A 20,844-nucleotide genomic window follows, 5' to 3' on the forward strand; every position below is an offset into this window, starting at 1 on the left:
TGGTATCCCACTGGGGGTAGCCATCCACATGTTATATTATTATACCACTAAGCTATAATATTTTACCAAATGTCCTACCGGACAAATTGTAAAATGTAAATAAATAAATAAAAAAAAAAAACTTTTCCATGGAGTAAGGGAACAGAGTGATATATTTGGGTTTACATATCTTTAATTGCAATATCATATTTACAGCGTATCATGGAACATTGTAATTACAGAAACATTGTCTTACGATACGACACGAGTTGTATATCGTTCTAAAAGTGTGGAGTCGAATGCGACCACGTATCGCTTTAGCAAAGTGCATCTGACGATATCTTTCTACGAGAATCGCGTTTATTTATTAAATAAAGATAAGAAATCGCGTTATTATGTTCAATAGCGGTCGCGTGATATTCGTGCGCGCACATTCAGTGAAAATTCTCTCAGTGAAAACCGGAAACGGTTTTCATCATGTACGTACTTACATCCACCGTCTAATTCATACGTTCGCTCTATACGCATGACAAAAAAAACATGTCAAATATTTTTTTCCACAACTACGTCATTATACATAATTTTCCTCAAAATTTGCGATTTACACCCGGGGGATGGTCCCTCGCCTCGTCAGCAATTTTCGAGATTGTCGTTCGATCGAGATAAACTAACGCGACAGAATTTTCCCTCTTCTCCTACGAAATTCGAGCTGAAAAATGACACGAATACTGAAAATTCAGGAACGATGGCGGTCTTTACTATCTTAAGCCTTTTCTTCTCGAATTCTCGCGTTAATTTTCGCGATAAGAGCTTCTCTGTCGGCCTCCCCTCAGATTCGTAATTGATCGCGTTTTCAAGTGACTTTGATCCTTCTCGATTCCGACTACGACGAGGAATAGAAACGGCTCGATGGATAGGTAGGATCGTTCGTTTAATTATTCATTGTTACTCCCGCGAGATGATTTGTCCAGGTCGTCGCGGCGTTATCCTGCGCCTGGGCGCCAAAAGTCCACCGAGTCCTCTGGTTTCCTCGTGTTTTGTGCTCGCTGCTGTGCTCGTTTCAGCCGATGTGGCTTCGGTCGCCTCTGTTTCGCTGGAACTGTCTGCTTCCTCGGACGCTTCCTCCTGGCTAGATTGGGCAACTGGTGCCTCGGTTACCTTGCGACGTGGTAACAACGGCGATCTTCTCGATGCTAACGACACTGGCGCTCTGGTAGTCGTTTTTGGATGTACTTGTAGTCTGTTTCGATTTCGCAGTTTGTTTAGGGGGTTCACAGTGGTGGAACGCGTTGGCGGCGGGCTGGTCTCTGCCGGTGCCTGAAGAAGGAAATATTTTGAGAGAATGAAGAAATTGTTAACAGTACAACGCACAAGCGTTGGAAGATTTTCACGAATCGCTATAGCATAGCCATAACCAACATTTTCGTGGTGTATCGTGTATCGACTGTTGAATTACAGACCGACGCTCGTAGCTTTTTCCAACGTGCAAGAATAATTGAACATGAAATTAGTTGACTGAAATTGACGACCAGAACGATGCAAGGCATTCGTCGTACGCAACTGGCACTCGAAAGACGAGAAACAGACGCGAATTAGTGTCAAAGCATGCACGGCATGTGACATTTTGCGAAAGGGCATTTGGTGAAAGCGAAGTGCAGAGAGAAGATTGACCGAGGGACATTCAGGCAAACGTGTTTACGAACAGTGTTCACAAGGTATCTTACGATTTTCTCGCCAACGGCAGCATAATTCAACGTTGCAGAATACTATAGAATTACTGAAAATTCTCAACGCGAGAATTGATTGTAATTTTAATAAATAAATAAATAAAAAAAAAGAATACTATAGAAAATGTATGTCGGAGATGAAAGGACATCCGGACCTTTCTTTAGAATGTTCGGAAAACCCCAATGCCCCAATCCAGATGTTTACGACAAGGATATTTAAGCAATAAACGAAGAAATAGTTATGCGGGCACTTAAGGTTTATGACGATGAGTTTGGACTCGAGGTAACATAATAGTCACCGAACGTACCCACGGTCATGGGAGGGACGTGTAATAACGGAAGTAGAAAATAGTTGTGCAGCTCTCTTCAAAAACAGAGATTGACACAAGGAGTGGGAAAAGAACTGTATAAGGGCAGTTTCATTTGGATTACGAGTTAGTTAGTTAGTTAGTTAGTCAGTTAGTTAGTTAGTCAGTTAGTCAGCTAGTCAGCTAGTCAGCTAGTCAGCTAGCCAGCTAGCCAGTTAGCCAGTTAGTTAGCCAGTTAGTCAGTTAGTCAGTTAGTCAGTTAGTCAGTTAGTCAGTTAGTCGTTGGGCGAATTGCTGATTGAGTTATCGAGAGAGTTATCCGAATCGTGTATTACGTTGGCACTCGTCATCCCGTGGACCGTGGATTCGTTGTCATAGGCATCTCGACCATTCTATCGTCGCTACTACTTGTAGCCTCTTGTAGTACCCACATTTGTACCGGTAAACATCCGCGATGGTAAATTTGAGTAAAGGTTCATCGAACGCCCAAAATTGCAACCTTAACCAAGTCTACCAAACTGTTCAAGACACTGTATGAATATTTCCCAAATATAAGATCACCGACGAGTAGTTTCGTTAATTTTTCACGGAATCGGCATTGTGTACCGCTATGAAACGATAAATCTTCACGTTTCCTTCTGGGTACAATGCTTTTTCATTTTAACTCTACACCGGGTTTTTCCGTATTTTTCTTACATTTTTCTGTACTGTAAAAGCGTAGCGATAAAAACTACTGCTTTATTTCTGTGTTTTATTATGAAACTTCTGACTATTGGAAGAGTGTTTAGGAATTTTTGGTGATCCTTCGAAACAAAAGAACCTAAAATAAACTAGCTAAGGATTTAAACTACCGTCGTATGCAGTCGACGCCAGCAAAGAGAAAGTTGCAGACGGAGGCAAACTTAAAAACCGTCGAATGTTTCTGCTGCTGCGCTGTGTATCATCGATCGTGTGTAGGCCCCTTAAAACTCACCTCGTGAGTCTCCTCTTCGGTTCCCTCTCCCGCTGGCTCGTCGATAGACGATTCTTCCTCTTTATCTGCAGGCAGCGGCGTGGTAGTCGTAGTGGTCGTCGAATGACCCGGTTTGGTTCTCAGATTTATCCTCGCCCCAGGTTTAATGACTGGTCTGACTCCTGTGGCCGGAAGTCGTCCACGAACAGTAGACTTTGGCGCGGCCGTAACAGATTCCTGCGCGGTTTCCTTCGCTGTTTCCGAGCGAGTCGACTCTTGGCTCTCTTCGCTAGCGTTTGGAGCATTCGTAGTCGGTCTTCCACGTCGCCGATTGATGTTTAATTTATTGAAAGACGGTCTTGATATTCCTGACGGTCCATTGGAGGCGGCGGTCGACCCACCATTCGACGTGGCTGGTGTCGTCGACGAGACGGATCTCGTGGATCCAGTGCCACGAAATCTGCTACGAGTACTGGAGGAAGGACGTTCCGCGTGCACCGAGCTGGAACTCTCTTTCTGCACTGCGTCCTCTTCCACTGACGCTTGTTTTTGTCCAGGACGGTTTCTCTTGAAACCACCGCCGTTCGAACCGTTTCCTCCGAAGCGGTTTCGTGTACGCGGCGTTGGTTCCGCCGGAGCTTCGGTGGTTGTCGTACTTCCGCCTCCGTTGGATTTGAATCTGGAGAAGGAAATAAGACGCTGTTGAATCTGAATCCAGCAAAGAAAATTGTCTTCCGCTTGCGAGTGACTCGCGCACGATACCATAAATTTCACATTTTAATTTCCATTAATATTCAAAGACGATTATATTCATATTCGACGATTTTTCCCAATGTTAATCGCAACCTTAAGGAATCAGATCGTCGTACAAAAATCCTTTGTTTAAAATCTTTTCTTACCTATTTCTGGAACCTGTAGTTCCCCCTATTCCTGGCCTCCTGAACTTTCCCCTGCCAGCAGGTGCCTGAGTAGTTGTAGTAGTAGGAGGTTCGGTCGTCGTAGTCGTAGTAGTCGTGGTGGTACTAACGGTAGTAGTTGTAGCAGCCGTAGTAGTCATCGGTTCGGTGGGCGACGCCGTAGTGGTGATCGTCGTGGGTTCCAGGGTCACCGTGGTGGCGGACATTTCCGTCACAGCTGCCAGATCGGTAGTAGCTTCCTCGTTAGAGATCGTCGATTCGTCTGACGAAGAATCGGTAGCTTCGCTGCTAGGCGCGTCCACCAAATTATTTTGACCCTGTTGCACGAAAGCGTACAAGTCGAGCGCCACTTTGTCCATCGAAGACGGATACTCTGTGGTTGGATCTTCCATGGCAGTTGAAGCGGTGCTTGCCGAGGTCGTTGAAGAGGAATCCGAGTCTTCGTATTCTTGCTTCTCCAAGGATGGTTGTTTGTCTCTGCTCTTCTCTGTTGGCGAAGACGTTTCTTCTGTTTGCTCTTCTTTCTCTCCGCTGCCGCGCGAGGATCCTCTGACTGCTTCGCCTTCGGTCTGCAAGGAAATATGATCGCACAGCTGTTCCGGATACGCTCAACGGATAATTTTTACGAATTCTATCTTTACGAGTTGTAGCATTAATATTAAAGAAAAAACAGAAATGAAACGGTGCAATAATTACTTGAGGCGACAGTGTGGTGATCGGTCTCCTCCTAGTCGTGGGAACGGGCACGTCCTCGACCAGCTCTTCTACAGGAGCAGGTTCTTGGACCCTTTGTGGTTTGCCGCGTCCTCTAGCTGTCGCTCTCTCTTCTCCATTGTCCTCGTTCGGAGTAACACCGAGAAATCTGACGGGTCCCTTAGGTAGAACCTGAGGAAACTCCGGACCCTCTTGATGCGTTCGAAAACTGCTCGAGTCAACGAGGTCTAGACCAGGTCTAGGACGATTCCCGCGGGTTCTAGAAGGCTCCGTGGTCGCCGTGTTGTGATTCGATCGTGATCTGTTGTCGTACGAGTTTGTAGCTATATTTATTACTCGAATAGCAGCGCGGAGGAAAAATGGAAAGGAAAGGGACGATGGTTAAGGTTTCGCACGAAACACGCACCTAGGTGGAAATCTAGTGTTCGTTGGTAACCTTTCTTCGGAGACGTCTTCCGCGTCGACCAATTGCCTGCCTCTGTTGTTATTGCGATTTGGTATTACTTCGTTGCTGGCAGGTTCCACCGTGCTCGACCTTTCCACGTTACTGTACTTGCTTCTGTTGGCGGAGGATCCTCCGCGCCTAGGCGCGGACGTAGTTCTAGAAGGAACGTCGTAAGAATTGGTGACAGCAGAGTCCGCTGTACCCGCCTTGTTCTCGTCCTCCTCGTCATAGTAATAGTATACGTACTCGTATTCGTAGTCCTTTCCGTTCGGTCCTTTCTTTACCTATGTAGTCACAGTCCTACGTTAATTCTGGATAGATACTAGCTTGTCCGAAAAGTTTCTTTCGTTTCACAAGGTGATAATAGATGAACAACAATTTCTGTTTTATATAATTTCATTGAATTAGATATGATCCAATTCGTTCTATTTCTATAGAATTCAATAAACTAATATGTGGTGGCACTCGGCAACAATGTATATCGCCGAAGCGAAGTGCCTAATGAGTCATCGATACCCCAACGGTCCTCCCGCCGAATGTTCAAGAAGAAGGCGTGCGTGGCAACGGTGCGGACGCCTTACAAACGCGTGGATAGTGGGGATATTGGGGGGCGACAAAACGAAAACAATGGAATCCGATCGACAGTTAGGTTTGAACCAAGAAGCGATAAAGTCGAGTTGTAAGCGGGCAGCGAGATTAACTAGCTAAACCGAGAGCGATACGCGACGCGATCAAAAGAAGACACTTGTTAATAAATATATTGTTGATCTAACCATCGAGTGATTATTTAACGCACTACACCCAATATCACCTCAGACATAAAACAAAAAACATTGTGCGTCTATTATTTCCTTATAAAACGAAAGAAACTTTTCGGACAACCTAAACGAGAAAAGGATAGACGAGTTTCTTCGACCTATGACTTTTATCGGTTGACTAGCGCGAGAAATGACCGGCTACTGGACGTAAGAACGCGTTAAGATGCAGAGGAATTGTCACCTGGATGCGCGAATTCGTTCCAGCGGGCACTAAACTGACGTCGCTGAAGTCGCCGAAGTTGCGTTCGTGGAACGACGTTTCTTTACCATCGTCACGGATGATGTTCACCGGGACGAAATCGAAAGCACGCGCCTCGCGTGGCGTCGTGAGAACCGGCATCATGGTAGTCGGATACTCGTCGCTGAAAATCAACGAAATTCGATGATCAAATTTATGCAGTTCTACCAAATGTCCAATGTCTACCAATTGTAAATGTAAACAACTAAATAAAAAAAAAAATAAAATTTATGCAGACTCAACTTTAACATTTCAAACGACTGCTACGACTTTCATATATTTATCGAAGTTTTTTACGAAAATTGTTCAAGTATGTTGGCGAATCGGTGTAATTCTAACGTTGAAACAGTAAATTTTTTTTTTTTTATTTATTTATTTACATTTTACAATTTGTCCAGTGGGACATTTGGTAAAATATTATAGCAAAACAGCAAGTGTTTTTACCTGACGTGCACTCCAGGAATGACCGAGTCTTTGTTATTCTGTAGCCGCGACCTGTGCGTATCCGATCTTCGGATACCATCTTCTTGAAGGACTCCGGTGTCGCCGAAGTTTTCCAATTCGACGCGAACCTGCCGTTTCGCGTTGTTACCGTTAGTCGCTTTGTCTTCGTCGACGAAATCGAAACGTCTGACTGGATCCAGATCGCCCGGCTTCTTATCGAAACTCTCGAACTTTGGTATAACCTTCTTCGCGTGTTTCCCGTGCTTCGAGATCGTTTTTCTTTCCACGTCGACCACGTCGTCGTCGTCCTCGTCGTAATCCCACGGCCGTGGGATGTTCTCCGGCACTTTGTGCGAGGTTACGAATTCTACCGACGTTAGGAAAAGAGAACAACGTGAAAGACGTTGCTCGAATAATTGAACGCGGTGGAAAATAAGGAAAGACATATTACCTTCGATGGACACTGCTTTACTTCGAGGTCCATTGTCCGCCAGTGTATTTGCGATGGTACAGGATATCCTGAATTAACAATAATTCCACTTTTATTAGCATTCTGAATTCGTTTGCTTAACCCCTGAAGACTATGGTGAAAGTTGGCTTACGAAAGTGTTCGAATGCTTAATTGCTAATTAATAAAAAAAAAATAATTCTAAAGCAGGTAGCTAGCAAATTAATTTGGTAGCGTGCAATGGGTTAAGATCGTAGCGAAATCAAACGCATTATCTCCGAGAAACCCGTACAGATTCTACCACGAGACAACGCTCGGTATGGTGAAAGTTCGTGCCTGGCCGGTGAGCTGGAAGCTGCAACCGACTTGGCTTGTCCTTTTTCAACTCGTACTCGATCTCTAAAACTGCCGATAAGCTCCCTTAGACTTAAAGTTCAACCGCAAACTTATCGGTTTTATCAATTTAATTGCGGGAAAATGCACGGTTCACGGTTCATCTGTGTCCATAATTTCGTTCATGCCAAATAGGTGACGCGATAGATGATAGCAAATGCCGAGTTTAATTTAAACAAATAGCGAATGTATAGCGTTTGTAACATCGTTACGATCGTTTCTCTACTCTTCTTAATCCACTTTTTTTTTCTTTTTATTTAAACAATCAGAAACTACATATTCAGAGATTATTTCTCGATACAATTGGACTATATCCATCATCCACTAAATTGCAATTATTCTTTTATTATATTTCCCAATGAACAAGTGGAATTACTAAATAAAATACTAAACGACGTTGGGCAGAGAAATCCGATATTCCCGATTGTCTAATTTTTTAATTTGAAAAGGATGAGCTGCTCTAAACTTTCACCTATGATGACCTTCGAAAGTTGGGGAAAAAAAGCAATTGTACGGGTGAATTAATGATTCGTGAGAAAATATTGCCAACGAATGCGAAATGATGGGAGAAACCATTTTGGTAGTCGATTTTGATTCGCCAAAGGATGGATTTTTCTGACGCGCGAATAATTTAATTGAAAGAAAAAGTCAAGGTCGTCTAGTAGCGTGGCTGAGAATACGAGCGCGACCTCGTCCTCCTTTGGCTCAAGGTTGTTTGCACGGATTCGCGCAAAGGCCCGAAAATTTCATACGATCGACATCCATCGATCCGCTTATCGTTAGACGATCTCGCCGCTGATCGAACGAGACGCGAATTTGTAAAAGCGTCGATGGTAATTTGACGATGTGCATACGACGTCGGCCGATTTGGCCAGACGAGACGAGAATCCCGCGAGAAGAGGGAGAAAAGAAAAAAAGAAAAGATGGAGCAGCTACAAGGAAACGAGTTATCCGCAAGGTCGATCGGTTACGATCGATTACCTCTGTCGATGAAGGAGAGCAGCTACTGTAAAATTAACCCTCTGACAGTGTAATAAAGCAACGGATTTTTACGTACAGTCAGCCAGAAAAATCCACATGTTCCTCTGATTTCCAGATTATTCGTGCAACGATTTATCTCGATGAAAATTTTATCCGATCGCTTGATCGTGGAAGATTCGCTCGGATAAAAAGTGTATTTATTGGGTTGGCAACTAAGTGATTGCGGATTTTGTCATTAGATGGTATTGACAAAATCCGCAATCACTTAGTTGCCAAGCCAACATTAGGACGAAAGAAACGCCAGAAATATTTCGCCGGACGTGAAATACGTTTGCAAGCCTGTTTCACGCGTACAATTGTAATATCCGTTTTTACAATGAACTTTTACTCGGCATCGGAAAATTTATCGCCCTCTGGCAAAGTAATTGTTTCAGCAGATTAATAATGCGAGCAATACGCGGTTTACTGTTCTCGTTAAACAAAAAGAATAACAGTCGTGCGAAATATTCGAGATCCTTTTCCATTGTATGCGCTTCGGCGTGTTTCCGTTCGATAGAAAGTCGATGGCTTCGAACAGTTGTACCGCGACATTTGCGAACACGATCGAAAGCGACGATATATGTATATCCTGTCTCTTGCGTGTACGATCGATCGATCGAACGCTGATCCTACCTGCAGATATATAAATATTATCGTAATTGAACAAATTGTTGTCGGAAAAATCAGATTTTCATTTTCGCCTGGTTACCGACCTATCGATTTAAACACTTTCATTTTTCCAAGCGAGAGCCTGGCGGAAAAAAATCTCCTATCTGCTTGCATCATCTTCTTAGTGGATTTATCGAGATCTGATTAAATCAGATTTAGAGGAAGACGGTATACGGGCTATGAAGAAACAGAGAAGATGTTAAGACGAAGTTTTACGAGAGAGATGGTAAGGTTGAGCTGGAGACGCAAGCACAGCGATAGAATTTAGCGTGTTTCCATATGGAGAAAGCTGTCTCGTTCACAAGCCACTATCTACGTAAGCATACAACGTGTATACGAGGTATCTGCAGTGGCACGAGACACTCGCGTTACGTAACTCACAACATTACCGCGAAAGCCTATTTGAAAATCGGCAAATATTTTTTGTCTCACTGGTGCAACGTAATTTTATGAATCGCGCGTTAAACAGCTTTGCAAACGTTCGAGGATGTAATCGGCAGAACTTTCTATTTAACCTGTTTTCCACTGTTGCGCAAATCGCATGGAGATGTTGGAGCAACGAGAAGAGAAAAAAAAAAGAACCACATTTCCCTGTATATTCAGTACGATTTTTCCGATAATTAATTTTTCTTCCATCGAGATTCGTCGACCAGGTTACAAGAAAAATTTCGTTCTCGTCGATTTCGTAGAATTCGGAAATTCTCGTCGCATTGAATTTTTACATTCGTCGATACTTTTCCCACGAATACAGACGCTGCAACGACAGTCGAATCGGCTGTTAGCACGAAATTCTACCTTCCTCTTGCCATGAAAATTTCTCCACATACGCGAGATATACTGGTTCTTCAGCAAAATTTCCGAGATATGCCGGAAAAGGGAAACACGACCAGCTGAAACAGCCGAGAGAACAAAGCCACGCGGACTGTTTTTTCCAGACTACGTTACCGGTTAATCACCATTCTCGGCAGACGTCGTTAGCAGCGCGGACGAATACTTGCCGAAAATGAAAACAGCAGCGCGATAATGTCACTGCGCCCCATTAGCCGCGCTTTCGAGCGCGACGGCTTGCGAAATAATTTCCAATGCTGCACCGTGTCGATCCGTGATTTACCATCGCCGTCGACTTCTCCATAAAAACATATTCCTTCGAACGTTAAAGTTCAAGGATGTTCAAAGCCGAAGAAACACGATATACAATTGTACTTACAAAAGAGCGAATTTGATCCACATGTTGACTTATTCTGCACTTCTTCTTGCTCTCGCTAGTTCCTCGACGATGTAAAGTAGAAGATGTGGTGGTGCACGTTGGTCGAGCAACCTTCGAAACTTCGCACCAGCGAATACTATCGTAACGGAAGAAACGACCGTAGAATACTGGCAACACGTTTTGTCACCGGACACTCGCGATCATCGTTGCCCTTTCTTCTCGACGACACTCGTCTTCCAGCTGCGACGATGCGAGAAACGAGTCGTGTCTCTCCGACGAACGCCACGACCTGTACCTTCGATACGTTTCACGCGTTCTCGCTCTCTCTCTCTCTCACTCTCTCTCTTCCACACTCTCTCTCTCTCTCTCTCTCTCTCTCTCTCCCTCTTTAACCCGACGTGACACGCAGAGGACTCTCCGACTATGTTGTACGAAACTACGAGAAGAGAGACACGGATATGGAAAAGGAGAGAAAGAGAAGCGGAAAAAGACCACCGGTGTGTGTATATATAAAAGTAAGAGGTAGTCGAAGGACGTGGTGAGGGTATGAGAACGGCGGCGAATGCAGGCCTCTACTTATACGCCACCCACCACGGCCACCTGGAGTACACCCCACCAGCCCATGAAAACTGGACACCACGTAGTCGAACTCGACTCGATGTACGCCACTCGAGAACGAGACTCAACAGATCTTGACTATTTGGTTGGTTACTCACTGGAATAGCGGCGAGCGAGTTAGCTGCTGGTTTACCTAGTTAACCGTCTATTCCGCCGCAGAACTCTCAGTTTTATTCTCAGACAGATCCAGTTTGCTTTGTATCGTATCATTCGTTCACCGTCTTCTTACATCTACCGTTTATGTGAATCTTTGTGTTCCGTTGTTCTTTCTCTTTCCTTTTTCGCCTCTTTGTTTATATCGATCTTTGCTTTTTTTTACCATCGTAAAGATCGGTCCTCTTCTTCGTCCTCTTTTTGTTTCTTCTTTGTTTTTTTTTCTTTTTTTTGCTTCTCTCGACGACCTTTGCAAAGATCATCGGACTTCTCCGTTTTCCCTTTCGTTCGCAACGGAGATTCGTTTTCTCGAGTGTTGGAGGAATCGCGGGAATTCCAAGGAGGTGTCGACTCGGTTTTTGTTCGGCGTAACCGCTTTCACGAATCGCGTGAATCATATGGCGGTGTTGAAAGGCACTGCTCGCGGCAGACGAGCGAAGATTATCGAACACAGACGCAGCTAGAACGTTGACAAAGTGAAAATGCTCGGTCTTCCTCCCAGCAACCGGCTGCTTTTCTTTCGCCTCGCTTCGAGGATTCCACGTTTCAAGGATTCAACTAACATCGCTCTTACTTTCATCGTGTACCGCTACCTGTATCTATAGTATCTTCGTGGTTTGTTGCGCGAAATTTTCCGCCTTTTCCGTCGAACGAAAGGTCGACAACGATTAGTCGATCGCGTTTCCAGAGCTTCGCGATCGGTATCGTAGGTGTCAAGGCCCGGTAGAGCCTGCGAGTTCCGTAATCCTACACATACAAAGCATCGAGGCACAGCGACGAGAACCAGAAGGTAGGTGCCGCGTTAAAGGTCTTTACGTCTCGTTGCGCAAGAAGAATGTCGATCCATTAGGACCAGGCCAGGCCAGGCCATGCCACGATAATCCGCGATCAACTATACCCAACATTCGCATTGACATCGTTTCTTTATCATCTTTCTTCCCCTCATCCCTCTTCATTTGCGTTTCTAATCATTCTTCTACGTAAACTCGTCGCTCGAATCCTGCACGAAACTTTGCAACGATGTCGTAGACTATTTGAAGGTATTAGAAATTTCAATAATCGATAAATCCGTAGTAGACGAAGTACACGGGCAACCTTGCCGCTTGAGACCATTTTAGACACCTGGATCAAGGTTGGAATGTACACGTTGGATCGTTTAGCGGTGTGTTGCGAAAGAGATCGGAATCGAAAGTGGAGGTTTGGTGTCTGTCGGAGGAGGATGGGATAAGATTAGACTGAAAGTCGGATATTTGGATATTTGAACGTGTTTGATCACTCGCTTCTCTTCCATCCGATGTAATTGAAAGTTAAACGATGCGTTTATTATGTGTAGCGTGATTACGTGTTGTAACGTAGGTACACGGGGAATCCAACTATATATAAACAAATAAAGAAGTAAATAAAGGCCGTGGTTGATACACGAAGCGACAGAAACTGCTACGAATATGTATAGCTACGAGACTTTCTCTCGACAAGGAGAGCACTCGTGCGCGCCCCTTTACCGAGCAAGCACGCGAAGCGACAGAGAACAATGTCTTCTCTCGTGCGTTATTACACTACAATGCGACCCAACCCGAGTCAAGTTAGGCTTGTTCCTCGATCGAGGCTAGCGAATACGACTTGTACAAGTAAAGTCAAACGGCAGTTACGAATTCGCCTGGTCGTATATGGATGATGGATGAATTAGCCACGCTCGATTACCATTCAACCTGGCGCTTACTATATCCGCTGCACCTCGGACCTTCTGCGTACAAATCGAAGGCTAAATACGGTCGGCCATTGACTGTACGCGCCCGTGAACACAGGTGCGTCGTATACCAGAAATTACGACCGGCATTCTCCGGCCAGAAGGACGCCCTCTCGTTTTAACCGAGCTATTACCTTCGTTCTTGCCTTCGTTTTTTTTTCTTCCCCTAACTCGCGATCATCGCCAGCAGCGTTTCGCAAGGATATTCGTATTTTACTCGAATCTCTACTACGCAAAACGCTTGCAAAATGAATCAAGCAGCAGCGGATGCAACTCTATATGACGCATCGAGCAAACAGCTTTACGTAGGCACGCTTTTTGCACGAAAGAATGTTGGCGTAGGCAGATAGTAACCGTGATCCTGTTGTATGACACGTTTCTCTATGATTCGCGTGGTGTTCAAAGCGAACGATCGAATAGTCGAATCTGCAAGGAAAAAGCCACATCATCGTACAGCTTTCGTCTCGTGGAACGCATCGAGTAAGAGAAGCTGGTGAAATTAATACGAGGTGGTGTTAGATGTAAGTGCCCAAGGAATACTCTCGATATTCAACAAAAAAGTTTATTAAACGATCAACAATCAACAATCAACAATCAACAATCAACAATCAACAATCAACAATCAACAATCAACAATCAACAATCAACAATCAACAATCAACAATCAACAATCAACAATCAACAATCAACAATCAACAATCAACAATCATCAATCAACAATCAACAATCAACAATCAACAATCAACAATCAACAATCAACAATCAACAATCAACAATCAACAATCAACAATCAACAATCAACAATCAACAATCAACAATCAACAATCAACAATCAACAATCAACAATCAACAATCAACAATCAACAATCAACCATCAACAATCAACAATCAACAATCAACAATCAACAATCAACAATCAACAATCAACAATCAACAATCAACAATCAACAATCAACAATCAACAATCAACAATCAACAATCAACAATCAACAATCAACAATCAACAATCAACAATCAACAATCAACAATCAACAAACAACAATCAACAATCAACAATCAACAATCAACAATCAACAATCAACAATCAACAATCAACAATCAACAATCAACAATCAACAATCAACAATCAACAATCAACAATCAACAATCAACAATCAACAATCAACAATCAACAATCAACAATCAACAATCAACAATCAACAGTCGACAGTTGACAGTCGACAGTCAACGATCAACAATAAACAATCACGCTTTTTGAATGTGTTTGCTTTGCTGTTACGCTGGACCCATTGCACTTCGTTGTTCGAAACGGAATGAATCTTTTGTTCAAAACCGAGCGGATTCTTTTCTTTGTTGTCCCTCGATATCGCCACTATGTACGGACGTTGTTAGACGTCCGCGACGGTTGCCGCGTTTGCATTCTTCGGAATATTCGGCGAAAGGACCGTACGATATCGATGGTACATTGGACATGTCGGCCTTACGGTTTGATGGTAAGCGTTTTGTGTCGCAAAGCCGTCGGGAAGTCTCATCGTCGAGTGCCACCACAAATACGAGGATGAATATTTTTCAAATTTTTTGTTAGAAGCTCGAACAACGGTATCGACGGAATATCCAGGTTGACCGTGAAATCTATCGATGAAATCACGACGGTTCGTACGAGATACATACGCGGCATAACGTATCGATGCACGCGTGTACGGGATACTCGTGAACGACTCGAGAACCTTGACTGCACTTTCGCGGAACTCGGCCTGCATTTCAATGGACCTTCGCGATTCGCGCGATTTCTCGATACACTTTCGAGAGACGTTTGTTCGTGGAATTTTTTCAAAAGTTATCTATAGGGAAATTTCCGCGGCAACGTCGCAAAGTTCCAGAGGACATCGAGGTTGTTGCACACTAACCGCTTCGTCTTATGCACGTGAACCGACATCGAAGTACGCGTTTCCAAGGAAATTCTGAACACGGATGATGCTTTAACGCTAAAAGCCCACGCCTTTTCGATCGGCGATTTACAACGTGGCGATGCCGGATTCACTTTCTCCGTGTTCGCGTTCTAGGTAGCATATGTAACTACAAAGTTCGTGGACACGAGCGTGGCTCATCGAACGCCGCGCCTCGTGCGTCATCCTAATCGAAATTAAGTTGGATGACAAGCCAAGATCGAAAGCGCACCGTGTACACGGTACGCTGGAAGAACGCGATTGCAGAAATCGAATTTACGTTGGTTCAAGTTTGCCACTGGCTCGTTATAGCGGTGAGCAACTATTTCGAAATTCTACTCGTTTAGGTATGACGCGGACGACCGATCTTTTCTCCAGTTTTCGCCATAGGTTCGCGATGTTGGGATAGCAAACAGACTGCGATGCTTGAGTTCCTTGCACGGTATGACGTTGTAGCAACCTACCTGAAGACAAATTCAATTTCTGGGAAACGTCGTGTCCCAACACCGATGTAAATTATTTTACAAATAAATCGACGCTCTTCCAATTTTATTACATCGCGATATCCCGCAACGCGAAGAAACAACACGTACGTTGAAAAAGAGCGTGTCCGAAGCGAGAAGAAGGCGCCGATACATTTCGTTTCTACTTGGGATTTGCTTTTACAAAATTCACTTTCTCTGGTCACGGGTGTGTCCGACGCTTCGAGTATCGCCAGGATGTGATCGAGATCGAGGATATTGGCGATTCTTGCTCGATGTCTACGATACCGTTTCGTATTGTCTACGGTTGCCGATCAGAGCTTCGATACAGCTCGTGCCTTCTCTCAAAATGTGACGCGTGTTCGCCATCAGCAGCTGTATCCCAGAGAAATGAAATTTCTATCTGCGATTCTAAGTCCATAGCCGAGTACTATGCTCTGTCTCGATGGTAATAGCAGATGGACGCGATGGACGCGATTCGATTGGCCATTGCATCGGTGAGAATGCAGGGTATCGAAGTGAAATCTGCAAGTTGCAAAACATCCTCTCGACGTAAGGTCGAACACGACCAGCCCGTTCAATGTTAAGGACAGCCAAGAACCGGAATCTAAGACACGTGTGAATATCGTGGATGACTTTCGCTCTCCAACACAATAGGCGCCATTTTGCATCTTCCACGGGGCTTACGAATATTCGGCCGCAACAATGCGTTCGGCGTCGTTGATAGTTTTCGATTTCTTTGGGTAAGCGCGATGATGAAACCTGCCGAGAGGCGCCTTCAGGAATTTCATGGAAAGTGCCTTCCATCGTCATCGATTCTACCTCCCACCGGTCGACCGGTCCGGATGCCTTCGTTTTTCTTTTCTTTCTTTTTCTCTTTTCGTCCTCTTTTATCTTTTGGCGAACGGGTACGGCCAAATGATCGACGAGTCGTGGCATTTGCATAGTAGAGGTGAGAACAGTAACGCCAGGGCCATATTTGCGTCATACGGTTTCCTCTATTCCCGACTATCGTAAAACAGCGTGGTAAAGCCAACCGTTCGCCACACCATTCACCATGGCGAAGCATCCGTGAAAGTGGTCATGTGCGTGTATTTTTCTACGATACGTTGAATAGTCGTTACGTTATTACGTAAGATGATGTCGCCTTTATTACTCGTAGATCTTTCTACCGCCGACCAAACACTCTACTCTTCTTTCGTCTACTCTTGACTATTTACGACAAGGAATGCGTCTCGTTAGGTACATTTCCCATTCTTCGATGCGTTTTTAGTCAGCAGCGTTTCTTTTTTTCCAATTTTTGATGGATGATTAAAATAAGGCGAATTTCACGAACTAAGATAACTTTCAACGCGCCACTTCGCTCTTGCGAGTGTGAATGCGTTGATCCGTTGTAAGGAACTAGCGTCAGGGAAGATTTTACTGATACATATTCCGGTTTCGCAGAACCGGACATCAACTTGACCTAGATTTCGCGTTGACGATCGCCAATTTCCATTACGTTTCGTTACGCGGCCACCGCAGATGGCACGACCTTAACATTGGCGTGTATATTGCTACACGATGGCAGGTAGGCGTTGTAGCCCGTGCATCGAACGATATCGATCTCGGAAAACCTCCTAAGGTTTCTTAACTCTTCGATGATTCTCCATGGTTCTTAATGAGTCACGTTGTAGAGAGAAATTGAACAGAATGCTGCAAGAAGAAGGCGACTTTGCTTTCCGGTAATTTGGCAGAAACCAACTCGAAAGTAATTAAAGTTGTGCACACATGCGCGTCGTAGAGTAATCGCGTTACGAAACGTTGTAAAATGTATAATAAGTTGTCTTTTGATGGATCGATACGCTGAAAATTAGGACGTGGATCGTACGTTTGCGAGTTTGCATCACAACGCCCTTACGTCGAACCTTTGGGACGCTGAAACGCGCACGGATACGATATCAGGGAAAGCGAACAAGGATCTCCGCTCGGAGAAAGTCCTTTCCTCTTCCTCTCCATCGAGCAACGCTTCGTTTTATTCTGGGCCGTCGGCCGTATTATCGCGCCAGACGTAATGCTCGTGTTCAGAGGTCGTAAACAACGCGTTTGTATGCCGTGGGCCCTAAATTCACGCCACGAACCAAGTTAAGAGGATTCGGTAACATATCTGGAAATGAGGAAGTCTCCGACGCAAGTTTCTCATTCTTCGCTTTCGTCTTATTCTAAATCATAGTCATCGCGCATCATGCTCATGTTCACAGGTCGTAAACAACGCATTTGCGCGCCATTACACAGCGTGAGCCGTGAATTCGTGCAACGAACGAAGTCGAGAAGATTGGCCGACGTGTGTAAAAATGAAGCACGGCGGATCTGGCGAATCATCTTCAGGGGATGAAAGATGCGGTGGGATGTCGAAGAGGCAAAAAAGTTCTGCTTGAAAGAGGAGAAGAAAAAATATACGTTGCCCGGAAAAGGGGAAAACGCGTCGAGACACTGCGAGGAGGAACGTGAAATGATAGATGGAATGAATTTCAGTGTCGAAGAAATGAAGATGTACAAGCTGGTTAAAAATAGAGAAGAAAAGGAGGAAAAGAAGGAAAATCACAAACAGAGAGTATAGTAAATAAATTTCTATTGCTGTTTCTTGTAGCCTTTAGCTAGAGCTACAAGGTTAATTTTTTGGTAATGTTCTTTGCTATAAATACAGGGTGGTTGGTAACTGGTGGTGCAAGCGGAAAGGGGGTGATTCTACGCGAAAAAAGAAGTCGAAAATATAGAATAAAAATTTTTCGTTCGAGGCTTTGTTTTCGAGAAAATCGACTTTGAATTTTCGCTCGGTACGCGTGCACTTTATCACGTCTCGTTATAACGGATCTCACTGTAGATCGTTGTCTCGATGGAAAAGTTTAAAAAAAAAAGAAAAAAAAAATCACCCCCTTTCCGCTTGTACCACCAGTTACCAACCACCCTGTATATGAACGTATTCCCTATCATAGCTTCTTTTGTTGTATTGTAACACTGTAAGAGTGAGTATCTGAATCAGCATACACTATACTTATATCTATACCTTTATTTATCTCAATATATTTATCTATTACAAATTTATTCACGCTTTATTCTATGAGTCAACCTCAACAATCAGCAACTGACGCATAGGTAAAATAACAGATAGGCAAAGGATAAGCGGAATGAATGAAGCGTAACGACCAGAATTTGTATAGGAAGACATTTAGAGACAAAGAGAAAGAATAACCAAAGAATCGATACAGCTGTCGTGTTACCGTATTATGTTCAGTTTTAATCAGTTTTAACTTTATCTCTGTATATAGCAAGTAAAGCCAAGTTCAATTACTTGACCATCAGCCTGAGATAAGTAAGTAAGTCTGCAACTTAATTCTATTATTCTTCACTTTCGTCTTATTCTAAGCCGTAGAATCTCGCTTCTTCGCTTACCCTACAAAAATAAAGCTGACGGTATATTTTTTTACGCGCTCTTTCCACTCCTTTCTCTACTTACCATCGTCGATCTTCCTTCAATGACTCGATGCCTTTTCCGCCCCGTGTCGTAAGAGGCGTCGCGTTTGAAACGTTTTCAAGAGCATCGAAAAGAACGATAAATCCGATTATACGTGCCTTTCAAGCAGGTGAGCACAAGAGCTGACGAGCTCGGCTAAATGAAGTACAATTACGAGTTATTCTCGTCGCGCAGACGTATATTTGCCTGGGGGAAATGCACCATACAGCTCATAACGAACAACCGAGCGCGCCACGTTACAGTTTTGTGCAATATAATGAGAAATAATACCGTTGCATTTCTATAATCGTTTCCTCGTTTCGCAACGACTTTCCGTTTTGCGACACGAACCGTTGTTCACTGTCTTCTCCCGTTGTTCTCCTGAGAATACAATTTATGTTCTCTTTTAGTTCTTAGCGCACTAAGGTGTGGTGTTCTATGGTGGCTTCTTTCCAATTTCTTACTTCCATGTTTCCATTCTTTGTCTTTCACGTCCACAGCAGCTTCTCTCTTCCCTTAGTCTATGGCTTTTTAAAAATCCCTATCGATTTTGCGATTGTTGTCGCATTGCGTGCAAATTTCAAGTTTTACGAGAATTCCATGTCGATTTGTAATTCGATAAATCGATCGACGAAACAACGATCACGCTGTGTTTGGTTAAATGCGAAGCGTTCGGCCAACGTCTGACAAGTCTTATTTAACAACACTCGTGGTTAATAGATTCTGTCGAACGAAATCGACCATTTAATACGCAATAGAACGCAATAGGAACGAGAAAAGATCGATAATCTTTGCAAAGTAACTAAAAACCACCGAGAACACGTTCTGCGTGACTTCGTTGGTATTACGTTTCTGTAGGTTATTTTCTTTCTTTTCGCTTTTTCAATAATCCACGCGTTTATATCACAAAGGCCGCGATAGACAAAAGCCAAGCTAATTATTACTAACTGCTTCGAAAAATACTTTTTTCCTGAAAAGAATTCCTTACAGGATTAATACCTATCGCCACGAATAAAGTATCATATATCGAGCATGCCATCAAGGATTGATATAATCGACACGTGAAAATCCCTAGCTAGAGAAGTTGCAGTGAATAACTTTTCGGAACGACTGGCGACACGAGATATTTGAAACTTTCTAACGTTCGGGCAAGCTCGAGAAACGTTTACGCAATTTCCTTCCGGCAATAGCCTTACTTTCGATCGTCCTCGACTATGTCGTACTCGATCGAACAGAAAGGTTCGGAACTGATAACTTATCGACGTTCTATACTTTTGCATACATCTTCTCGATCGCGTTAGAAAGCGCAGTGGCGTTAAAATGGCTCGGAACAGCAATTCTTAACCTGTCACGAGGTCCTTGCTCGCATAGTTTTGTGCAAAAAGTTGTACGGGTTACTAACGTTACAACGTTTAATTTTCGAGGATTTCAAGTTCCAGTTAGATGTTGGTGGCTCGTGACGACAGAAAAATTATCCAAAGGGGGTCCGTGGTAGACAAAAGGTTAAGAACCACTGGCTTAGGAGAAGGCGCCACGTACACAGATGAGAAGCACGATCGTTATTAGCGTTGCATCTGCCGCAGCTGCAGCCGCCGACTTCGACGACATTATCGAAAGGTCAACGTAGCACTGGTCGTCTCTGGACACGAGTCACGAATATATGCATGGCGAGGTGCACTTTTAAAAGTCACTTGCACGTGATGCGCCAAGTAGGCTCTTGGGTCACGTAGACGTGTAATATATTCGATCTTATAATAGCTGTTTATCTCGGTAATTGGTAATCGATGGAAGGAAAAACACGCCTGCCAAATATCTTTCACAGTGTGTGATAGTTAAAACTAGCAATTGAAAAAGTAAACGTTAAAACGAACGATGCGTGAAACTAAAAAAAATTGATCGTCATCGTGACGATTTTTATAATCATTGCGAAACCTATAAATAAATGCGCTGTGTAAACGAAGAAGAAAATAGATTCTGTTGCCGAATTCGCCGATTTAGGCGCATACGTTACATAACCTGCAACACTGCCGTGACAGGAATCGATCGAGACCTACAAAGTCGAAGTCGGTTAAGCCGTTTTGAAGTTGCAGGGCCAAACGACGAACATACATCGAGGCCAAACACGA

At 43.8% G+C, this 20,844-nt stretch overlaps 1 protein-coding gene across 5 annotated transcripts; it reads right to left on the bottom strand.

Moving 5' to 3' along the window:
• Positions 1-148: 148 nt before the first annotated feature.
• LOC117217035 (mucin-5AC) lies at positions 149-19,263 on the bottom strand. 5 transcript variants are annotated; one of them, XM_033464319.1, is made up of 11 exons: positions 19,010-19,263; positions 18,722-18,874; positions 18,557-18,658; positions 6,994-7,061; positions 6,543-6,909; positions 6,042-6,222; positions 5,004-5,326; positions 4,580-4,898; positions 3,866-4,452; positions 2,988-3,645; positions 149-1,296 (listed from the first exon to the last, which is right to left on the bottom strand). In XM_033464319.1, the coding sequence occupies exons 3-11, from the start codon at positions 18,562-18,564 to the stop codon at positions 925-927; spliced, it is 2,883 nt and encodes a 960-aa protein (XP_033320210.1). In that variant the 5' UTR covers positions 18,565-18,658; positions 18,722-18,874; positions 19,010-19,263; the 3' UTR covers positions 149-924. The 5 variants fall into 5 exon arrangements, with proteins under 5 accessions (XP_033320210.1, XP_033320208.1, XP_033320209.1 ...); XM_033464317.1 differs by having other exon boundaries at positions 18,722-18,925; XM_033464318.1 differs by having other exon boundaries at positions 18,722-19,263.
• Positions 19,264-20,844: the final 1,581 nt, after the last annotated feature.

The sequence above is a fragment of the Bombus bifarius genome, unplaced genomic scaffold, assembly GCF_011952205.1.
Source record: "Bombus bifarius isolate JDL3187 unplaced genomic scaffold, Bbif_JDL3187 scf7180000007974, whole genome shotgun sequence".
Lineage (NCBI taxonomy): Eukaryota > Metazoa > Arthropoda > Insecta > Hymenoptera > Apidae > Bombus > Bombus bifarius.

Excerpts from the sequence above, each read along its gene's own strand:
- LOC117217035 (XM_033464316.1), bottom strand. The coding sequence starts at position 10,302 with ATGTGGATCAAATTCGCTCTTTT. Across the intron at positions 7,062-10,279 it reads TGGATCAAATTCGCTCTTTT|GATATCCTGTACCATCGCAA; the intron begins GTAAGTACAATT and ends TTGTTAATTCAG. Across the intron at positions 6,910-6,993 it reads TAAAGCAGTGTCCATCGAAG|AATTCGTAACCTCGCACAAA; the intron begins GTAATATGTCTT and ends TAACGTCGGTAG.